Source organism: Mercenaria mercenaria, unplaced genomic scaffold (genome assembly GCF_021730395.1).
Source record: "Mercenaria mercenaria strain notata unplaced genomic scaffold, MADL_Memer_1 contig_146, whole genome shotgun sequence".
Lineage (NCBI taxonomy): Eukaryota > Metazoa > Mollusca > Bivalvia > Venerida > Veneridae > Mercenaria > Mercenaria mercenaria.
The window spans coordinates 16,279-40,844 of NW_026459435.1; the positions used below are offsets into that span (position 1 = coordinate 16,279).

The 24,566-nt window shown below is 35.9% G+C and overlaps 2 protein-coding genes across 2 annotated transcripts; one reads left to right on the forward strand and one right to left on the reverse strand.

Moving 5' to 3' along the window:
- Window positions 1-171: 171 nt before the first annotated feature.
- On the reverse strand, window positions 172-6,193 carry LOC128551656 (medium-chain acyl-CoA ligase ACSF2, mitochondrial-like). The gene is made up of 2 exons (XM_053532554.1): window positions 5,182-6,193; window positions 172-4,737 (listed from the first exon to the last, which is right to left on the reverse strand). Exons 1-2 carry the CDS (start codon window positions 6,106-6,108, stop codon window positions 3,988-3,990), a joined length of 1,677 nt encoding a protein of 558 aa, XP_053388529.1. The 5' UTR covers window positions 6,109-6,193; the 3' UTR covers window positions 172-3,987.
- Window positions 6,194-7,825: 1,632 nt separating this feature from the next.
- LOC128551655 (carboxypeptidase N subunit 2-like) lies at window positions 7,826-10,019 on the forward strand. The gene is made up of 2 exons (XM_053532553.1): window positions 7,826-8,856; window positions 9,106-10,019. Exons 1-2 carry the CDS (start codon window positions 8,120-8,122, stop codon window positions 9,344-9,346), a joined length of 978 nt encoding a protein of 325 aa, XP_053388528.1. The 5' UTR covers window positions 7,826-8,119; the 3' UTR covers window positions 9,347-10,019.
- The last annotated feature ends 14,547 nt before the right edge of the window (window positions 10,020-24,566 follow it).

The window sequence follows — 24,566 nt, forward strand, 5'->3', positions numbered from 1 at the left end:
GGTCTCCAGGTCAATAGTAAGTGACATTCACCGCAAAATGTGATATTCTTCTTCGAAACAAACTTACGCACTGTACTAAGTATAGATCTGTAGATGAGAAATGAATTGTTAATGAGTAGTTACTAAAGGTGGGTTGACTGTCTGTTAACATTCTATCTTACAAGATTTAGCTTAGCAAGAGCTTCCTTCTAGCGCATATGCAATATTCTCTCGTTTAAGAAAATCTGTTTTAGCACTATGTTACAGATGTTTAATACGACAGTGATGAAAACTGTTATCGGTAGGTTACTTTATGTGTATTCTTAATTGTTTTGAAAAATATGGTAACGGATGTTTTACACGTAGGCCTACATTTATTCAACGCAGTTCTATACAGAATTTGTCCTCCACAGATGTTGTTGTCACGTAATTAACACACGCGAGCTTAAGCATATATGTACACACAAAAATTCCACATATGCATTTACCCAAAAATTAAATGAAAGATAGTAATTGCAAACCTTAAGCCTACCTCAGCATTGCTAGAAATATCACGTGACCAGACACTATTTCATTGCGTGATTACTTGGCGGGAGTCTATTTTTAAGTCATGCTTATTGATTTAACCATATTTTATTGCTCACATATACATGCAAGAAGATACATAGAATTACAAAAATACAAAAGCAAATGGGTGGGGCAACAAGTTCTAACAACATTACATTAAGCCCTTCCCAGAATCATGCTTATTCATTACATAAATCTCTATTCTGCGTTATCAAATATTCAACGCATGGGTTAATTATACCTCATACGAGTTAATGTACCTTCTCGGCATGATTGACTTAAGCATATACACACATTATATTAGTGACGAGTTTATTCGTAGTGAATATGCATGAATCCAAGATGTATCTCTTTTAATTTGTATCATTGTGTCAAATTTCAGCTGATCGTAACCACATTTACACCTACTGACTAACTTATAACATATCTTTGGAATCCTGAAAAAGTACGTGTTGGTAATTTCAGTTCTTTTTTTATCTTTTTGGGACTGCCTAATGACAGCCCGTTTATTGACATTTTAACTTATACACAACATCGTCATACGTCTTAACAGACATACATCAAACAACGTATGAGCCACGCCATGAGAAAACCAACATAGTGGCTTTGCGACCAGCATGGATCCAGACCAGCCTGCGCATCCGTGCAGTCTGGTCAGGATCCATGCTGTTCGCTAACGGTTTCTCTAATTGCAATAGGCTTTGAAAGCGAAAAGCATGGATCCTGACCAGACTGCGCGGTGGCGCAGGCTGGTCTTGATCCATGCTGGTCGCAAAGACACTATGTTGGTTTTCTCATGGCGTGGCTCAATTATAAAGTGTTACAAGCTATAGTTCATACTTTTCAAGAATGATTTTTAAAACGTATATGCATAATATTATAGTTAAGATATTAGTCGTTTTCTGTCTTTTGATCCATTTCCAAAGAAATTCCAAGTTCCAAAAGAAATCTAATTAATATATGTATTTTAAAAAGTTCTATAGAACGTAGGCACCCATACTTTTGCGTAAGTATTAAAATGTCGGTATAGTACATGGACATATCAAAAGGCAACATCTTTTACAGTGAATCTACATTTGTGGGCATTGTCTCAGAATATGGTTTGAATATATTTTGTGTTCAGGAAACAACTAACCAGATACTCGAACGTTTAGTATATAAACTATTCTTAATAATGTAAGATGGACTATAGCGCCATTGTGAGCAGCAAAAGTATATATTATTAGACGTTAGCTCGCATAAAATCATTAGCTAAATAACAAAGACAGGACAAAAAATACATAAGATCCGAAGGCAGGATCAGCCGAACACAACAAACACATCTTCCAAATAAAATATCTCACAACTCTTATTTTACCTGTATAAAAAGATATAATGTATAATGTAGAACTGTTACAGCAGGTTATATTGAACAAAACCAACATAGGAAAACAAGTTATTAGTGCATGGTATAAAAGTATATTAAAGTATTACAGTTTACTGAAAAAAATGATTTATTGAGTCAGATGCTTTCCCTTAATCACTTCGAACATTGAAATTTATATTTACTTACAGCGATATTAAAAGTAGCTGTATAATACACAAGAATAGAAATGTGCATGTATTTTTAAATGATAAATACACATTATAAAGTAGTAAAATGGATAATGTTTCTGTTTATGTAGTTTATGTAGTTTGATACAATGGCGTCACGTGATTTATCCGGATAACGTAGAAAAAAATCTCTGGACTCAAGTGTATGGAACGAAACTCCTTTAAGGAATGAATTGATTAATAATTAACAACCCGTGACTAAATTCATTAAAATGGTAACGTTACTATCTTTCTAAAGATTAAACATTACATTAAAACATTTGACAAAAGAAAAATAATTCCAAAAAATATCTCAATGTCCGGATCTCTTTAATCATGGGCACATATCTCAGAAAACAAGCAAACAGACTTGTACATTCTATTTCATCATATCATAGACCATAATGTTTATATATGACTGTTAAAATTTAAACTGAAGAAAAAATTCTTATCGCGAAAATGCTGTCAAATTTGTGATCTTCCCACAGATACCCATAATGAAAACTTGTGCGAGTTATAAATTTTTCAAATATCCTAGCAAAAATCAAGCACGCGACCCTATGTTTTTCATTTGTCGATTTTTTAGTATATTCGGAAGTAAAACAAGAGCTGTCTCAGGAGACAGCGCGCTCAACTATTTCGATGCTGGATAGTGAAACTGGGCACATCTGAGGAACCTAGAGCTGTCACTGGAGTGTTTAATGACTCCAATTGTGGATGAAGATATTGCACAATAGCCTGAGTCTATGTCAAAAATATCAACTTAAAGTAATAAGAGAGGTAAAGATAAAATGTATCAAAACACTATATAAGTATATCCTAAGCAAAAAGGGGCATAATTCATTAAATATTGGTGCCAGAGTTATGCAGCTTGTGTCATATAGTGTGGGTGATGATGTTGAACAACTATTTTAAGTTTGAAGCAAATCCATTCAGTAATAACAGAGACAGAGTGAAAGTGCATCAAAACTTTAACAAGAAATTCTAAGTAAAAAGGGGGAATAATTAATGAAAAATTGGTGCCAGAGTTATGCCTATTGCGTCGTATGGATTGGGTGATGATGTTGAACAACTTTTTTAAGTTTGAATCAAATCCATTCAGTAATAACAGAGACAGAGTGAAAGTGCATTAAAACTTTAACCTAAAATTCTAAATAAAAAGGGAAATAATGCACCTTGTGTCATATGATAAGGGTAATGATGTTGAACAATTGTTTAAGTTTGAATCAGACCCATTCAGTAATAACAGAGATAGAGTGAAAGTGCATAAAACTTTAACCTGAAATTCTAAGTAAAAAGGGGAATAATTCAAGAAAAATTGTGCCAGAGTTATGCAACTTACGTCATATGATGTGGGTGATGATGCTAAACAACTTTTTTAAGTTTGAATCAAATCCATTCTGTAATAACAGAGATAGAGTGAAAGTGCATTAAAACTTTAACCTGAAAATCTAAGTGAAAAGGGGGGATAATTCATGAAATATTGGTTCCAGACTTATGGCCCTTATGTCAGATGATGTGGATGATGATGAGGAATAAGTATTTCAAGATTGAATCAAATCCATCAAGTAATTACAGAGATAAGTTGAAAAAAGAGAAAGTGCACCAAAACTTTAACCAAGGTGGGGACGCGGAAAGACGCCGACGCCGACGCTGGAGCGAGTAGGATAGCTCTCCTTATACTTCGTATAGTCGAGCTAAAAATGATCCGATCGTGCAGAACAACCTTAAATTGGTCAAAGTCAAGAACATCTGACTTATTATGCGCTATACGACGAAATTAGAAGTATGGATGCACACTATTCTTTACATTTTCTTCCAAGATATATAACTAGTGAACAGTTATTACAATCTTAACTATGAAAGAATTTATCTAAATTTGCTGCAAGCAAGTCTTTCAATTTCTTTTCTGTCTGTTTTTCCTGTGTTTGTTTCTGGCAGTTTTTCCATGATCAGGTAATACTTTGGTAGTACGGTAAAAAGCCCTGGCTTATCTGTATGAAAATCTTCGCAATATTTTTGAAGCAGCTTCTCAGTGATGTCACTACCAGCTTTTTTAATAACGCATGCACACACAACCTGATAGTAAACGTCGTCTGGTATCGGAACAAGGACGGCTGACTCTACTCCAGGAAATGTTTTCATCACTTGCTCTAAAATTTCGGGGGCAACATTCATTCCTCCCGAAATTATCATATTAGATTTTCGGCCTTCAACAAAAAACTCCCCTTTCTCAGTCATACGCCCGATATCATCTGTTTTATACCATCCGTCGGCAGTCATTACAGCTTTAGTTTTCTCAGGATCATTGAAATACCCTTTGAACATTCCAGGTGATCTAACATATATTTCACCTCTTGTATTCACAGGTACTGTTTTGCCACTCTCATCAACAATTTTCATTTCAATCCCTTTCATCTTTAACGGTGTACCGCATGCATATTCAGTAAAACTGTCGCCCTCTGTTATCAAAATCTGGGTTAAAAATATCGTTTCTGATGTCCCATAAACACAGCAAAGAAACTTCCCTGCTTTTCCAATGCTTTCCGTTAAGGCTTTTGTCATTGGCTGGCCTCCCGTGACTATTCCCACGACTGGCCAATCAGAAGGCAGCTCATCCTATAAAGTTCAAGAAGTATTTATTATAGATCTTTGCAGAAAAAAAAAAATAGATACATGTAGCATACAAAACTGTAAACATGATCGTAATACACAACAACCGCTAGTAGTCAAAACGATGCATGGTAATAAATTTAATATGTTTTACATTTCTATATTGCTTACAATTTAGCAAAATATCTACATGTGTTATAAACTGCTGACAGGAGTATAAATTCATAACAAATGACTCACGGCTTAAGATTAATAGCATTTAACTACCTAAACCTTTCTTCTTTTATAAAAATTACAATAATAGAAATAATTCTATAACTTACTTTGTGGTGATGACGGTTTATTTCACATTTATTTACGAAATTTATCAATGTAACTTTCTTACAAGTTACCAAAAAAGGAAAGATGTATTACAAAACTTTTTAGGTTAAATCTACTACAGCGATTTACCTGTACTCGTGCAAGTTCCGCCATCAGCGGAGGCAACGCTACTATCAGTGAACATCTCTCCTTTTCTATGACCTCTTTCATAAAGGAGACTCTGTTCTTTGACGGATCGCAGAATCCTAATATTGTCACCCTCGTTTGCCCTGTCACAACAGAAAATGGAAACCCTCCAATCCAGTTAAATGGACGATCGTTGAACAATCTATAGCTCTCGTCAAGAGGTATCATGTCAGAGCCAATAAGAGAGACGAGAGATGCGTGTGTATGTGCTACAAGTTTTGGCACTCCCGTGCTGCCAGAGGTCTGTAACATGACAGCAACATCTCCAGTTTCTATATCCGGAAAAGAAGCATCGGTGTTAGTTCCGTTTAGTAAATCATGAAAACTTTTCACAAGAGCTAAGCAGTCCTCAAAGCCGACACCTACCAGGTACTTAAGATACGGCAATTTTGAAGAATGAACCGCTCCATTTCCACTATTCGCATCAAGTAGCTTCTGTACAATGTTCCAGTTAACGTTATCCAGTCCAGGATCCATAATGAGAAGAGAACAACGTTGTAGTTTCTGCATCAACGCTACCAAGTCACTGCCATCTGTATAGGTGAACGAAACACTTACCGGGATCGCGCCTGCTATCATCGCCCCGAACGTCGCATAAAGCCATTCAGGGCATGTTCGAAGATTAATGGCAACAATTTCCTTCCTTTTCACTCCGAGCCGAATAAATGATCTTGCTGCGGCACATGATCTTTCGTAAAGTACTGACCATGTAAGATTCTGTCTTCCACCATCTGTTGAAACAAAAACGAAAGCTTCTTTATCTGGATTTATCCTTGAATTCTCCTCAACACATTCTTTTATGTTCTTAACACGTATTTCTTTATGATAATCTGAAATCCCAATATGACTTTTCGCGTAAATATTAGCCATTTTCTTTCACGCGCCTGATGTTATATGATCGTATGAAAGATAAACTATGTTTAAGTAATGCATAATGAATCTTATAATATTCATACTCCCGAAATGTAAATTACATTACGACAAGCGATGTTTTTTCTTTTGTAGTCGTTGCTCCAATTTCTACCGACATGCATGGATAAATAGTACACAATATGTAAGATTTAACGACTTCGATATCAACTGCGTGGTTCAAAATAAATGAAATGACCTTCTAAAATACTACGTCCTTACGCCATTCTAGTGCTTTATGCAGAGTAGATTAAATGTAGCTCCACTTTTACACAAAGAGACATTTATTTACGCCATATGTACCTAATAGCATGCAAACCGTGATGTTGATATTAGCATGATATGTGTACGTCATAGAACATTTATTTCATCAATTTAATGTTTTATTTTCATATTTCATTATTCTCTGACCTTTTAGAAGGAATTGTAAAGGTTTATGTTAACAGAGGCTAATATGTGTTTGCATAAACGCTAAATACTCGTAATATATACTGAATATGTTGTTAAATTTATTGGCTGACAGGGACAACAAATTTGGTGGAGTGTGTGTGTGTGTGCGTGCGTGTGTGTGTGTGTGTGTGTGTAGGATAGTGGGGTAGGGATCCTGAGCCCTGTTTGTGGTTGTGCCATTAAAGTAGTAAGCTTTACAACGATGTATCAGGTAACATAATTGTTCAAAACATAAGGTATAAAGTCGCAACTGTGACATACGATCGGCTTTGTATGCAAATTATAAATGAAAACTGTCAAACCCATCCTTATTATTTCAGTTCTTCTGTCAAATTTCCTGTTTGGCTAACAAGACTGATATACAATGCAGTATGTAATGTTCGCCACCACTGTAAGTATCAAGACTGATGTACAATGCCGTTTGTAATGTTCGTCACCACTGTAAGTATCAAGACTGATATACAATGCAGTATGTAATGTTCGTCACTGCTGTATCATATCAATGTTTATTTCTTTCGAATTAAATTAGTACTTTCAATTATGCATACTTATATAGATAAAGCGTTAATGGTGTTCTAACTTAAGGCGATGCCCATTTCACACAAGTTCATATGTTTCATACTGTGTTCTCTCCTAAGTATGTACTTGTAAAACACAGGCTTTAACTCGTATCGTTTTGAAAAAAGGTGTCGTTAATTCAATATTAAGACAAAGCTATGTTATTTATTCAAAAATAGCCGAACAGTTATAATAAATCAATTTAAGGACGGAAGTAGACTACGATTTGCAAGATTTTAGCGAATATTTAACGCATTTCTACGGAAGAACATTAATGCTAAATGCGTACACGTTAGTTCTTAAGTTACTCGAAATTTCGATTTAATTGCTTGCAAGTTTGACTTAATAAAATTTATTTGTTCCAAGTCTACGTTTCTTTTAGTAACAATAAACACGTTTTCTTTCGGACACGCATCCCAAACTCTGAAGACAATTGATGCAAATGTTTTATTATAACGATATTTCTTAATTTCTTTATAGTTCTTTAGTTTTGTGAACTGTTGCTTTAAAATAACCTGAACAAACTGAATAAAAAAAGTCTGACCGCAACACATAGTACTTACAAATATTTCAAATTTCATGTCGATTTGAAAATAAATATATTTCAAAAAGAATTACAAATCGGTCCGTGCAAATTCCTGTCTTGGATTTAGTGCTTTTTTCAGTGAAGTCATACAAACAGAAGGAATTTAACTGTACGTATTTTCAAATATCAACTAGAAATGTTTTAGGATGGAAATGTTTTCGAATGAAAACGTACACAATAATATGAATTTCAATAAAGCTTGCTTAAAATTTTCTGTTATTTCAGATCTATACAGTAGCCGCATGTTTGTTTTCACAAAGCTCGTGCTTTCTGGTAGTTGATCACTGTCCAGCTCCATCACCGTGCACGTGTTCTTCAATATCTACACAACCGGACCCGCTTATTTACATTCACTGTGACTATAAGAAATTATCAAAGATGCCAACCTTCTCCTCTTTACAACAACATCATTATTATCAGCTGCGAGTGCACTTTGAAGATAACAGCATATCGTACATTCCAGCGTACGCATTCCAAGCCCCTAACAAATTGTCTACAAATCACATACTTCTGTTTCTGAGCGATAATCAAATTTCCAATTTAAATGTTGATGCGTTTCTTGGTATTGAAAACACAACGTTTGTGGATCTCGAACTAGGGAACAACAATTTAACGTCTGTGACGCTTGCAGTGAAACAAATCAAACACATTCGTTTACTTGATTTAACAGGTAATCCTATACATACGTTGGACAGCTCTGTTCTTTCACCAATTGGCCATTCCCTTGAAGTACTAGAACTGGACCTTTCACTGTTCTCAAAATGGCCGAGAAAGTTTCGTCTGCTGGGAAAAATGAATTATCAATATTTGAAAAACACACCGTTTACTCATCTTGATAAAGATGCTTTCAATGGTTTTGGTTTTGGTCAAACACCTGTTGCATTAGAATTTTTGGGTTCTCATTTAGAATATTTTCCAGGGGCTATTTGCAAATTGCCAAAGTTGTATTTACTTACAATCGACAACTCTCCATTCATCAATGACAACGGATATTCCCTTTTTTCCCAGTGTCACGACCAGTTATCAGGCTTTGAACGTCTATCACTTACCTCTAACAACTTTCACAGTTTTCCAGACGTTTTGCGAATTGCTCCATCTTTAACAAATATTCGTTTGTATGTGTAACAATTCACTGGAACTTATAGAATCAGAAAAAGTTCCTGCAAATAATTCTGTAGGTATTATTAATCTGAGCAATAATAAATTTAAAAGAATTCCACCTGCACTTAATGATTTTAGTAAGCTCACCACCCTGTACATGCAACACAATGAAATAATAGCTTTAGAAAGTAATGACTTCATTGGTCTACCTCTTTTGCAAACGCTTTATCTTAGCGAAACATATCTAGTAAAGCATTTTACAGCAACAAACAACTGCAAGAATTATACCTTGGCGATACCGCTATGAAAACGATCCCACAAGCCATTCTTAGCCCTCCAAAATTGTCAGCAATTGACATGAGTAATATAGTCAAAGATTGCACGTGTGATTTGTCCTACTTGAAACACTGGAATGCCTCTGCGTTGCTGTCAGATCCAATGTGTACTTTCCCTAGAGTTACAGTTAAACAATACATTACAACATATTTACAACAATGCCCGTAATTCGTCTTTATACTCTTGAATCGAATCGCAACACCATTTAACAACTCCATGCCGAAAATCGGGGTATAAAAGCAAGGTTTAATGCAACCTTGTAGTCTGTGGGGCAGAGGGTGTTTGTTTTTGAATGCTTAAAATCTCTTAAACTAAAGTTTGTTTCTCAGCAGCAGATGTGAAGTTAAAACAAGAAAAGAAATGCTTCTTGGCTGGACATTGTTTCTGTGCCTTTGTAGTGTTTATTTATCTTATGTGCATTATTTCAATAGTGAAATCAGCAAAAATTCGCTGAACGTCTTTCAGTTAATTTCAAAATATAAATCATGCCAACGAGTTGTTCTTGACCCCCCTATAAGAATTCTGGCCTCATGTTCATACAACATTTTCAGTTTCAGGTGAGTTTGATGATGAAACTTTATTTGTTATTAAAATAAATATAAAGTAAATGCCAATTATCAAGTGAATATTCAGTACTGATGTTTAGTATTAATTTGAATTTAAGTCGAAGTTCTAGTAAAATGCCAACCTCAAACTTAGCTGAGACTAAATTAATGTTCTGTGAACATGAGACATGTTCTTTGATTATTAGTTGAATAATTTATTCTCTGCTGTATTTAGAGTTAATTCATTGTATTTTTTATATTCCTTTTGTTTTGCTATGTTCATAGATTTCTATCATGATGACATAACATTGTACAAGTATATGTAAATTGTTTGTATATGTAGTAATGAGACATAAATAAAGGTGGCTAGCTACTTCTTTCAGTACTCATTAACTGCCATTGCAGGAACAATAGACATAGAGTCATCTTTTTATACCCCCACCAAACATGTTTGAGGGGGGTATATAGGAGTCAGTTTTGTCGCGTCCCGTCGCGTCCCGTCCCGTCCCGTCCCGTCGCGTCCCGAAATCTATTATCTCAGTTATTACCATATGGATTTGATTCAAACTTAAAATACATGTTCCACCTTATCACCCACATCATGTGACACAAGGTGCATAACTCTTGACACCAAGTTTTCATGAATTATGTCCCCTTTTACTTAGAATTTAAGGTTAATTTTGTTGTATTTTCACTATATCTCAGTTATTACTAAATGGATTTGATTCAAACTTTAAATAGATGTTCCACCTCATCACCCACATCATGTGACGTAAGGTGCATAACTCTGATACCATTTTTTTTATGAATTATGCCCCTTTTTACTTAGAATTTAAGGTTGATTTTGATGTATTTTCACTTTATCTCAGTTACTACTGAATGGATTTGATTCAAACTTAAAATAGATGTTCCACCTCATCACCCACATCATGTGCCCACATCATGTGACACAAGGTGCATAACTCTGACACCAAGTTTTCATGAATTATGTCCCCTTTTACTTAGAATTTAAGGTTAATTTTGTTGTATTTTCACTATATCTCAGTTATTACTAAATGGATTTGATTCAAACTTAAAACAGTTGTTCTACCTCATCACCCAGATGATGTGACATAAGGTGCTTAACTCTGACATAATTTTTTTATGAATTATGTCCCCTTTTACTTTAAATTTAAGGTTGATTTTGATGTATTTTCACTATATCTCAATTATTACAAAATGGATTTGATTCAAACTTAAAATAGATGTTCCACCTCATCACCCACATCATTTGACACAAGGTGCATAACTCTGACACCAATTTTTCATGAATTATGCCCCTTTTTACTAAGAATTTAAGGTTAATTTTGATGTATTTTCACTATATCTCAATTACTACTGAATCGATTTGATTCAGACTTAAAATAGATGTTCCACCTCATCACCCACATCATGTGACACAAGGTGCATAACTCTGACACTATTTTTCTTGAATTGTGTCCCCTTTTACCTAGAATTTAAGGTTAATTTTGATGTATTTTCACTATATCTCATTCTGATTTGCTTAGAGCCAAAGGGAAGTAACCATTTTTTAACCTTTGTACTGAGTTTCTTCCCCTTAAATTCCAGGAACTAGTCTATTTTTAGAAATCCTATTTTTAGATTTTCAATATTTTAGGTATTTTTCTAACTTTTTTATTATAAGTCCTATGTAAAAAGTAAAAACATTTTTACGTGGTAACATGGGTCGGTAAGACACTTTTTTGTATTCATTTTTAGTGTATCTCTAATATTAGAGATTTAAAATATTTACTAGTATTACTATATAATACTAGTATTATACTAGTATTACTTATATGTGGAAGCCCAAGATGAAGTACTCCAAAGTATTTTTAAGATTCCATATGGTTGCAATTCTTCTGTGACAAGACCGTATGGTGGGGGTATGAGTCACTCCTGTGACAGTTCTAGTTTACTTTGGCTGCTGTATGCAAAGATAAATCAAACTTGAAAAGTAGCAAGCGGGTACATTTGTTTACATTTCATGGTTTGAAAGTGCATTTGCATGTTTAAGATATAGAGCTTCAATCAATGTTGGCAACTTGCAAGAAATGTCTTCATAAGTGACGTTTACTTGCCATTTGTTTGCAAAGCGATGTGTGCATATTTTCAAAATTAATTGTAAATTAATGTTAAATGCCTTCTGCTTTAGTTTATTATATTGAATTGTGAAATACACACATTTTTTTTGAGACGAGTTTATAGTGTTCTAACTTACTGACAAATCGTACACTTGAAACATCTCTCCGCGTTTGACTATAGATTTTGCTTCTGACTATGTGTGGTGAACATCCATCAAGCTAGTGGTTTATGAGAGAAGATGTCGTTCAAAGGTTTTGCGTTTACAAAACAAAACAAACAAACAAACAAACAAACAAACAAACAAAACAAAAATATAAAACACATCTAGCTGTCCTTAAGTGCTTGAAGTGAAACGCTTTGAACAAAGACAACAGACTATACAAGGTTGCTAACAGAGTTTGTTGAAAATATAGTCGAAGGCCCGATAAATGTTGTCATTTCATTATCTCTCACGAAAAGTCCTTATCAAATCGAGCCTGCCATTATTAAGCTTGATTGCGTTCTATGCTTCCAAAGGATCTTCATATTTTATCTACTATTACAACAGCAATCTTCAAGAGCCGTGTGTAAAGAGGTTATAATCTTCTCCTCGTACTTGGACTCAATGTTGTTATGTTTCTTGTCCTTTAAGCCGATGTTAGTAAAGCGGAACAATTTAAATCAACTTGAAAATATTCATAGATAGAATGCCATGACTGAGTTTGTTGAGAAGTCGTTTGTCCCTACCTGTAGGTAAACTGAACATTCCGGGCAATCTTGAATGTTCATTACTTAGTGTAGTGAGAAGTCGTTTGTCCCAACCTTTAGGTAAACTGAATATTCCGTGCAAGAATGTACATTACTTAGTTTGGTGAGAAGTCTTTGGTCCCTACCTGTAGGTAAACTGAATATTCCACCACAAGAATGCTCATTACTTAGTTTGGTGAGAAGTGGTTGGTCCCTACTTGTAGTTCTGTCTCCTTTGAATATGCTTTGTTTTCAGTTTTGAATTGCTCTTGTTCCCACCAAAACAGTTCCTGTAGCTATACACATGAACGTTTTCTATTTCCTCAATTCAAGAACTTTGCATTTATGTGAAATACACTTCTATGTTATTTTTGGTGGCACAAAAAGATATTTTTTGTTCTTGTTCTGTTTTGACGTAAACTCAATCCTGACCATATATTATACGTGCCTTGATTTCGCGCACAAACAGTTCACGTAGTGATCATTTTATATTAAAAATCGGTTCATTTTTTTGTCGAGCCCGTAAGGGAGTAAAGACATAGTTGCCCAAATAGCTGTTCGGTGTATGTGCGTGCGTGCGGCGTGTATGCGCGCGTGCGTCAGTGCGTCCGTCCGGATTTCTTTGTCCGGACCATAAGTTTGTCATTGATTGTGGGATTTTAAAAAGAAACTTGGCCCAATTGTTCACCACCATGAATCGGCGTGTCGTGCGCAACACCCGTGTCAATATCTTAAAGGTCAAGGTCACACTTGGAGTTTAAAGGTCAAATATGGCTATAATTGACCCTGTCCGGACAATAACTTTGTCATTGATTGTGGAATTTTAAAACAACTTGGCACAATTGTTCACCACTATGAGACGGAGTGTCACGCAACACCCGTGTCAATATCTTAATGGTTAAGGTCACACTTGGAGTTTAAAGGTCAAATATGGCTATAATTGACCTTGTCCGGACAATAACTTTGTCATTGAATGTGGGGTTATAAAATAACCTGGCACAATTGTTTTATTTGTTTGTCTCAGTGAGACAGAGTTTCATGTGCAACTCCCGGTCCTTTTGATAGCTGGCGGGCTCGACATGTTGCCCTTGGGCATCTAGTTTTAATTAATAGCTCAACAGACAGAACAAACATACGAACTCTCCTCACCCTGATACGGTTTAAGTTATACATTTTTCAAAACCAGGTCACGTCTACAGCTGCCGAGTCAATATACAGCGACATTTGTGTATAGGACAAAAATTATGTAAGTAACTTTTATGCTAACAACCAAAAGTGTATATTCATTGTTGTGGATTCTTTATGGATTCTGTATCTTTGGTGCTTAAACAAGTATAAACTTGATATTTAGTGCATATTAGAAAGGTTCAATAAGACATTTTACAAACTTCTTTTATGTGTAGTGCAGCATATACGCATGTTGTAGTGCAATAACTTACATTGCTGCAAAGCCTCATATTAAGATTCAGATGGCATAGAAGTATTATTTTGAAGAGTTTACTAGTATTTTTAATAGAAGTTTCTGACTCCGCTCTTTCCACCATGGCTGTACTACTGAAAAAAAAACCGTAACAAAAGACAGTCAAAAGCTGAACAAGAAATGTACTTGTAGGTCAGTAAATATGCTATACAGATAATAGTAATACAAAAATATAAATATCACTTATGACAAACACATTTTCATTCTTATAAAGATGTATTTTCCTGCACTTGCATCGGATTAAAGCTGTTTTCCCGCATAAGTAGATTCTATCAGTCATCATCATCACGCTGGAAAATTTGTTGTGGAATTAGCCTCGGATTCGTTGTTGTCGGAGCCCAACACTGCATTCTCCTGGCATTGTCTAGTACCAGTGTGTTTATCATGACTCCGCTTGAACGTCATTGCCTTTTTTATCTTGATACTTTGCTTTTTAGCATTTTATTTCAAGCTTCATTTCATGTGTCACTGTAGTTATATTTCATACAATATGCTATAATTGATATATTTCAATAATAATTCTTAAAAAAATTATAATAAGTCACAGGCTTATCCCATTTAAATCACATTTCGTTGTTCATTTTCAAAGTTCACTCGTACTGACTATATATATAAGAAATGGTTCTAGCCATCAAGGCTCTATGAGTGAAAGTAGGTCTGTCACTTCTTTTATTCCTGTTCTACTTATAAGATAATCAGCTTCAAAACATAACTTTGCTGCTAGTTAATATAAATATACAAATTGTAAGACAAGAGACATCATGTTTCAATGGTACAATATTTTACCTTATTTTGTGTTGCCTCCCTTTGTCTATCTTTTCGACGTTTATCCTGTCCAATAGAACAGGCGAAGTTTACCTAATCACATTGAAAGAACATAATTAAGGCAGACCGATAGCTTTACAACATTCATTCATTTTTGTTGCTGTCTCATTTTTTAAATATTTTGTAGCAGGGAACCATTTGCTAAACTCAGCAATGAACTTATTTCTTAAACAGTTTAGGTTTTTCGTTAGGGCGTTTTACAATTTTCTAATGAGTATGAGTTCGCCGAAGGATGCACGCAGTAAATAAGACCCGACTGAGTCAAGTATAATAATCTACCATTTTATGAGTATATGAACTTCAGTTCAAACAATTAGTAAATATCATCTTTTAAAGCATTAAAGCAAAATGCCTTAAAGCGGCATGCCTCCAGATCGTTCGACAACAACAACAACAACAAAAAAAAAATTAGATATCTTGAAATAAATGCTATATTTCTTAAGAAGGCTTTAAAACTTAATTACTGACAAACTTTATGTTACGAAAACACATGAGAATTTGCTGTTTCTACTGCTTTTTACGATGAAAACCGAAACGCGTTTGTCACGCTTTTACTCCAGGTAAACTGTCTCGATTATACATATCTATATTTTGAAACCATTATTCACTACTTCAGCTTATAGCGCTATTGGTTACGACGACGGGAAAATGTCTTTATAGCCGCGGCGGTCCGGGGTTCGATTCCCGACGCGGTCATCTTTTTTTCTTGATTTGGAACTTTTGTAATATTTTAGAAACAAAAATTCATATTCTAATGTACATGATATGACCAAACTTCAATTTGATAGAAAGATTATTTTTTAGCCAAATCTGGAGGCATGCCTCTTTAAGAAATGAGATGGATGAAGTGGTGAATGGAATCATGTAAAATGTCGAATAATCAAAATGTTGTATAACTAAAGTAAAATAGTCGGTGAAAGATAAAGATAAAATACAAACACGTTGCTTCCTTTTTATTTATTTTAATGCTGTGAAAACTGCTTAAGGTATATTTCAAAATCTAGACAAATAAAATTACACTTTTCCAGAACCATTATGAATTTTGTAACCTTCTACAATAAAAATGAAATTTAGAAATATGAAAAACGTTGTTTTAAGGTACGTTTAACTGAAACTAAACTGCAGCTAAATTGAAACTTCCACCAAATGACATTTCCAGGTGTTTTGGAAATACGAAATTTGAATACGAAATATTATTTCATTTTTGAAGATACAAAATGTGCTGCAAATGTATGTTTTATAACCTTATTTTGATTTTTTTTATTGAGATTCAGAATGAATAACCATGGTATTTTCTTGAAGTTTGCAATATAGACATAAAATATAGAGACAAAAAGAATGGCAAATAAATGGAAGAAAGAAAATACATTTTATGAAAAGAAGTTCTTATATTTTTCACATCAAATTGTTCACAGTTTTTTTTTCTAATTAAGAATAGATTTTTCCTTATCAAGTTTGTTCTACCGTTTTACTGCTGTTGCAGAACCCTACCCTCGCGAACCTTCGACCACTCTACATTTCATTCCTCTCTTTAGTAAGTTGTTTAGGTTTCTCATCTTCGTTTTCTTGTTCTTCTTTCTGACCTGTTCCATGTTCATCTGTCTTGGTTTTTTCATCCTTGCCAACCCATATACCAGCAACATAGTCGTCTCCTTCCTTTTCAGCACGTTCCTTTGCTTCATTTCTGGTTGATTTCGTTTTCAGTTCGACCCCACAAGATTCTAGAGCTTTCCGTGCACGTTTCCATTCCATATTACATTTTCTGGAACGTCCATGGTAGAGACGTTTTCCATCAGACTCTCTTTTCTCCCTGTGAAGCACTGTTTCCGTATCAATTCCGTTTCCCCAACTTCGAAGCATTTCCCCGGAATCGTGTCCGTTTCCCCCACTGCGAAGCATGTCCCCGGAATCGTGTCCATTTCCCCCACTGCGAAGCATTTCCCCCGAATCGTGTCTGTTTCCCTCACTGTGGAGCATTTCCCCCGAATCGTGTCCGTTTCCCTCACTGCGAAGCATTTCCCCGGAATCGTGTCCTTTTCCCCCACTGCGAAGCATTTCCCCGGAATCGTGTCCTTTTCCCCCACTGCGAAGCATTTCCCCGGAATCGTAACCGTTTCCCCCACTACGAAGCATGTCCTCCGAATCGTGTCCGTTTCCCTCACTGCGAAGCATTTCCCACGAATCGTGTCCGCTTCTCTCACTGCGAAGCATTTCCCCGGAATCGTGTCCGTTTCCCTCACTGCGAAGCATTTCCCTCGATTCGTGTCCGTTTCCCCCACTGCGAAGCATTTCCCCGGAATCGTGTCCGTTTCCCTCACTGCGTCGCATTTCCCTCGATTCGTGTCCGTTTCCCCCATCGTACAATGTTTGCCCTGGATCATATCCGTTTACTACACTGCGAAGCATTTTCTCCGAATCATGTGCTTTTCCCCCAATGTTAAGTGTGTGAAGCAATTTTTCAGCATCATATTCTAGCTCCTCTACATGAAGACCTTTTTCATTGCGACCAAGGTCTACTTTCCCCAGCTGTATTTCATGTATCAATTCTTCCATTAAATCTTCTAGGGAGACCTGTTGTTTCTCGTCTAAAAGTTACAAGAAAAAATGTTTAGTGCATTAAACGGATTTTAATCAAAATTGAGGAGATGTATTATCTAGGTCAGTATAAGAAGCTTTAAACTGTTAGGTGAAATTGAATAGCAATACAAGAAAGATTCAAACAATATGAATTAAAAGAGAAAATGCTACAATGTTGCCGGAGGTTTTCTATTTTAAGCGAAGGAAGTCTTTAAGTATCACTTTAATGCTTATTCAATAGAGAGAACAAAAAGAAAATATAGTTTTAGTGCTTTTAAATTCATTTTGCTCGATTGTGATGAAAGTTTTAGGCTTATATGGAACACTCTCGACTCTCGACAACTTAACAACTATGTCACCACTCCCTTTAACACTTTTACAGTGAGTAATGTTGGTTTGCGGGTTTTTTGAACGGTAGGCGGTTTGCATGTTTTCTCATTCTATTCTTTAAAACGTCCAGTCAACGAAATATCTATGAATATAAACACGAATTTGGTATTCGAATTCTGAATACAACCGTGTCATTAGTCGATTTTATTACCATACACAGAAACAACACTTCAAGAAACTGATACTTCTTATTTTCCTTAGTGTTTGTAATTACAGGATATCTATTATTATTGTCAACTACACGATAATTTAACAATTTTCATAAGTCATATGATAGGCTATGTTTAATTTTCATATCTTATCATGATAGGAAATTAATTCTTGTTCTTCAAAATGTAACTTTGGTTTAGAGATTATTTTGATCATGTGATTCCCCACAGTGGGCATTTTGAAATATACACGTGATTCAAAGCTTTATAAATATGAATAAGAATTGTCACTATAAGTGACTAATGCCTCCGAAGGTAAAATACCTTCATCGATGGCAGAGTTATGGACCGGACAAGAAACAGATCATGTTAACATTTAACATCTAAGTGTGACCTTGACCTTAGAGCTAGGGGTCTGGATCTCGCGCATGATACGTCGACTTATTATGGGGAACATTTATGCCAAGTATTTTCGAAATCTCTTGATAAATGGCAGAGTTATGAACCGGACACGAAAAAGACCCTGTTAACCTTTGACTTTTAAGCCTGACATTGACCTTGGAGCTACGGTCTTGCGCATGACATATCGGCTCATTAGGGTAAACATTTATGCCAAGTTTTTTTCAAAATTCCTTAATGGATGGCGAAGTTATGGACCGGACACGAAACAGACCATGTTAACGTTTGACCTCTAAGTGTGACATTGACCTTAAAGCTAGGGGTCTGGGTCTTGTGCGTGACACATTGTCTCATTATGGTAAACATTTATGCTAAGTTATTTTAAAATCCCTTTATTGGTGGCAGTGTTATGGACCGGATACGAAACATACCCTGTTTTAACAATCGACCTATAGGAGTGACCTTGACCTTGAAGCTAGGGGTCTGTGTCTTGCGCATGACACGTCGTCTCATTATGGTGAACATTTATGCAAAGGTATTTTAAAATCCTTTTATGGATGGCAGAGTTACAGCCCGGACAAGAATTTACCCGGGCGCACGCATGGACGGAAGCTTTTTTTTTTGTTTGAAAACAATAGAATGACCACTTATGGGACAAAAGTCAGAAGTGGTTACGGAATGAATTCAGAAGATTTCTATTGTCCAAGCTACACCTCCTAACACCTAAGGTATCAATCGTTCGCTCGGACTCTCACACAGATGGACGGACGGACAGTGCGATTTTGATATGCCCAACTTCGGGGTATAAAAATCGGACAAATGACTAAAACGAAGAAATATTCAAATTTGCTTTACTTTAAAACACTCTCTCATAAACGCTTTTACATCATTGTTCGTTCATTGTCCAGTCTTACCTTACTAAGATCAGTTTTAATAAAACGGAATGCTACTTACAATGTTTTTCAAATAAAATATACGTGAAACTAAGATCCTGTTGATATACGTATACATTTTCAATATATTAAGCTTAAGGTATTGGACCCGTAATAGAGTACCTCCTTTTTGAAGAGTATTCAATTCCTACCATAAACCTACTTTGACTGCAATTTTCAACGGGGGGGGGGGGGGGGGGGGGGGGCGTAGGTTCAAGCAGCACTGGGACCAAATTTGTTTTTCTCCATATTTTCCTTTTTTCTAGTAAGTTTTTACTTCTTTTAAGACTAATCTTATTATAGATGTATTGTACAAAAGTGGAAAATTTTCATTTTATAAGCGATTTCTTGCTGTTCAAAGTGAATTTACCTCTGAATCGGGAGGGGTAGAGTTAGACATCTTTAAAAATACTGAGTTACATGCGGTAAAAGTTCTCTATTTGACATCATTCTTTAGATTACATATTGTGGAAGAAATGCAGGTAGGTTTTACTTCTGCTTTAAGGGTATTTTTGAATGAAGTGAGCAAAATTCAAAAGAGACCCACAGGATTCTAACTTAATTTTTCAATGTTGGAGTTAGAATTCTGTCTCATTAAATCTGTTTACTTCAGGCACCTTAGAAAACATTATATTTACAGTTTTATTTTGTGTTTTGTAATTGTTTAACAATAGTTTGATGTTTCTTTTATCAAAATTAATGCTGTAATGAATTCTCTGCAAACGTTTTAGATAGTGGCCATCACATTGAAATTTGTCACTACTTTAGCTTGAGGAAATACCATAAATTATACAAAATTTACAAAAAACGGCACGGTAAAAGTTGCGAAACAGTGCGAAACATGGTCAACTTTAACAATATACCAAGCAAATGCCATTTTTAAACATAACTATTAGGGGTTCAATACCTTAATTTCTCTCCTGTCCTTGCATTTATTTTAAATCCAGCAACCATTGTGTAAGCACAAGTAACATAAATCAAGACATATACAAAATATATATTATGTTTTTCAGAATGTCTCATCCATAAATTTCGATCCCAGTAACGACAGTTAATATTTAAGTATAATTCAATTTTAAGGTGATTGTCTTTTCTGCCATACAGGGCCGAAACGCTTTAACACAGAGACTAGTGAAAATTATCAATGAAAGTCGGAGGATGCACGGCTGCTAATCGCGCAATTCGAGCACCATCGGCGCTCCGCTCTAATGGAATTGCGGCACTTCCGGTGAACGATTTGCGCACAAAAAGTAGACATAACTATTTTCGGTAAGTGGTGTAAATAGGTCTTTGGAACAGGATATGAACAATCGGACTTCGTAGTCCGACCTGTATATAAACAAAGATATCATAGAAAATGTCTGAGTAGAAGAACGAATTAGGTATGATGAATATTCTGCAGGCATTGTTAGCAAAACGTCAGTAAACTGAACCACAATGCTGTACTGTATATAAATGTTGTTTTCTTGCTAACGTTTCCAAGGAAGATATAGCAAACAAAGCATCTTATATTACAGTTTTGCGTGTATTGCTAAACAGTATTCGACTTTGCCCATTATTACTTAATTTTAGGTATAAATGTGACAACTACATTTACTTCTTTTAGGCAGTACCTTCCATTAGTACCTAGTCAGAACAGACGAAAGAATCACAGGGTTCAAGGAAGAGAAAGTATGGAGTTATGTCCTGTGTAAAAGCTTTAACGAACAACTGTTGAACATGTTCATTGAGACAGGTATAAAACAGTGATGTCATTATAATTCATAATGGATAGCTACAAAAATTTGAAATCCCACTGATTATGATCTTTTGAAGATTATTGACTGCATGCTCGTGATATGAGTAAATTTTCCAGAGTTCCTGTGTGCGGAATGACGATAAAAAGTTAGACCTAGTTATGCCAGTGCGAGACTAACAAAATCTAGACGCGTACCTATGTGTCAGACGCGTTTTGCTTTGCCCTTCCGAAAAGTCCTGCGATATGCATGACTCTTTTAGCATCTACGAAAGTCAATGACCAGTGGGACGATACTTCTCTAGCAGTATTATACACTAGGAAATGGGCAGTCGTCAGTGTCTGTGCGTCTGCCAGTGAAATACAGTAGTCTCGAATTCTTTCTGCATTCAGTTTACACAAATATCAGAAGTATATGACTGTATCATACAGATACCATGTTTTAAATTTCTAATTACTTCTTTTTTAATTAAAAAAGCACAATTACTAAAATTGTGATGCCTACCTTGCCCATTATAACTTAATTGGAGTTCTTGAATATAGTTTATTTGTTTTGAGTTTGCTTAATATCTTATTGTGTATGAAATGGGAGATTTTCTTGATGCGAACACATGCGATTTTCTAAATTTAAGCAAAACCATGCCTGAAAAATGAATACGAACGAACTAAAATACATATTACTTTTTTCAGATTATAATTTAATGTGCAGTATTTCAGCGAAAAGATATAGACAAAATAGATAAGTTATTTTAGTGAAAATTAAATTCGCATATTATGCTAGGTGCTTGTTAAATGTAGGCTCTAGCTTTTTTGTGTCCAGAAATGTAACAGATGAAATTAGCCTGTTGAAATGGAGTGTTTTATTTTTTCCCACTTACAGATATTCATTTGAATCTATGGTCATTGTAAAGGGAATATTATTATAAAACATATTGAACAGATTAAGATGGCCGCTTTCCGACATAAAAAGTCTATATTTGAAGCATATTACATATAGCCTACGCTGTAATTTTTCTCTAGTTGGTTCGGTAATCCGGTTAAATCTATCCTTTTGAAGTCGTTTTCGTACTTGCATAAAAAATAGGAAGAATATATACTTTATACGGACTGGTAAAATAGTGGGGTAAGATGGTGTTTACCAGGAAATCATTATTGCTTTCCAAATCCCTAGTCTAGATAACAAGCCCTTGCAAGGTATATGTTAGACTTCTTGTTCTGACATTCAATAAACAATCCAATATAATATAGTTTATATAATTCGCAGCAGATTTAAGACGTATTACATTTATCGACATTAAATATTTTGTTTCTGCTGTCTGCATGAAACAATATTATAATGGTACACAATTAATCTATCCAGGCACAATATTAGGTACACGTAGAGTTGTAAGAAGAATATATGTCACCTCCAGTTCACGCTGATTCAGTCTTAAAACTACTCACTTTATTATAATTATTTTCTGCAGTGTACAACATAGTTTTGAGTTTGCCAAAATTTATATGGGCAAGCTCCAGTAATATAACACAACTTGAGACGTGTTTTGTCGTAATGCATCTTACGAAAAGCATGCCGCTTTCGTGATCTGACAAAGAAAGTCAAATGCCGTGAAGACATTATAAACTCACTAGCGAATGATCTGTCCTCAGTGACTGTGAGACTTGCTGTTCCTCGTCTTGACCGCGGGAAGCAAGAGGATGAAGGCATTCGGAAGAGCCTCACACTTGCTATGATTAATGAAGACTATCCTCCGGAATCATGTCTATACAGACGGATCGGCCACATGCGCCGTCAAAGATGGAGAAGCAGGAGTTTTCATTCACTACCCATCTTGCAAGAGAGAAACACTACATGCAGCCACAGGAAAACATTGCAGCAATTACAAGGCAGAGACTGAAGCACTCATGAAGGCCGTCTCAATGGTTGAAGACTCGGCAGAAGAAAGTTCCTCACAGATGCACTGTCTGTCATGGAAGCTCTGATAAACAATAAAGCTCCGCAGTTAGCCAGGACAATGCAGAGCCCGAGTATTACCTATAAAGTAGCACTTCAGTGGATTCCATTCCATTGTGTACTTGCAGGCAATGAAGAGGCAGACAAACTGGCTAAGCTAGGAGCTCAGTCAGAACAACCAACAGAATCTGTGAGTTACAAGGAGAAAGTCACCATCATCAAGGTACACATGAGACCAAGAATGGAGAAAGATGCTTTTCATCTCCTTGATCGGTCTGAACAAGTGATGATGGTCAGACTCCGCTCAGGGCACAACAAGCTCAATGCTCACATGCACAAGAAATACAGACTGGCATCATCGCCAACTTGTCCATGTGGTGAGGAAGATCAGACTGCGGAGCAACTACTTCGGAGATGTAAAACGCATGACCAGGAGCGAGCTGCGACTTGGCTGATAGATACCTCAATCCACCAGAAACTGTATGGAGGAATTGAGGATCTGCGACAAACCACACGTTTCATCGAGGCTACTGGTCTGACATTGTAGTCGCGTACGAGAAGAAGAAGAAGGAGAAATGCTGTGAACTAGATTATTTCACATAACTATTAGCGCTATTCTATCTCCAATGCCGCAATTTAAGCACCGGGTATGTTTTGACTTATACGAGTCATTTAAGGTCCCTTTATGCAAGAAAAAGATGATTTTAATTAAGTTTTTGTATAAAAAATGTCACTTAGTTGCTATATTTTCTTCCGGAATGGAAAGGAAAGCAAGAATAAAGCATTCATATACAACATACAGATACTCTGAAACAATATTTGATAAGTAAGTCTGCAGAATTTTCAACGTATCTCATTTGTTCTTTCAGTGGTGCTCAAATTGCATGATAAGCAGCCGTGTTCAAGCACTTGTAAATGGGAATTACATCATAGATTTGCTGTTTGTGCCGAGTCTGCAACCGCTGACATCAAATGGTACGAAAAAGCAAATGCCGCCGAAAATCTGATATCATCAAATACGAGATCGAAAAGATGAATGTGCCGAGAAGTTCGGATCATGTGAGTTATTCGAATGCAAGGATAAAGTGTTAGACCCGGAGCTGATTTCCGACCAGCAGCGTTCTGCACAGAAACGTGCATGCGAAAGAAGGAATTTATTCCGCAGAATGGTCTCTGATCCAAAAGGGATTCAATCCAAAACACCTGAGAGCACTCAGTACCGACGGCCACAGGAAGATAAGGAGCGAGTCAGATCTGGAAGAAGAAAACGGCGTGGTGCAGAAGACTAACCAGAAGAAATAGTCATAATCTTAACCATATGCAAAACAGTATAAAATTATTTTTGAGCCGCACCATGAGAAAACCAACATAATGCGTTTGCGACCAGCAATGGACCCAGACCAGCCTGCGCATCCGCGCAGTCTGGTCGGGATCCATGCTGCTCGCTAACGGTTTCTCTAATTGCAATAGGCTTTGAACGCGAACAGCATGGATCCTGACCGGATGCGCAGGCTGGTCTGGACCCATGCTGGTCGCAAACACACTATGTTGTTTTTCT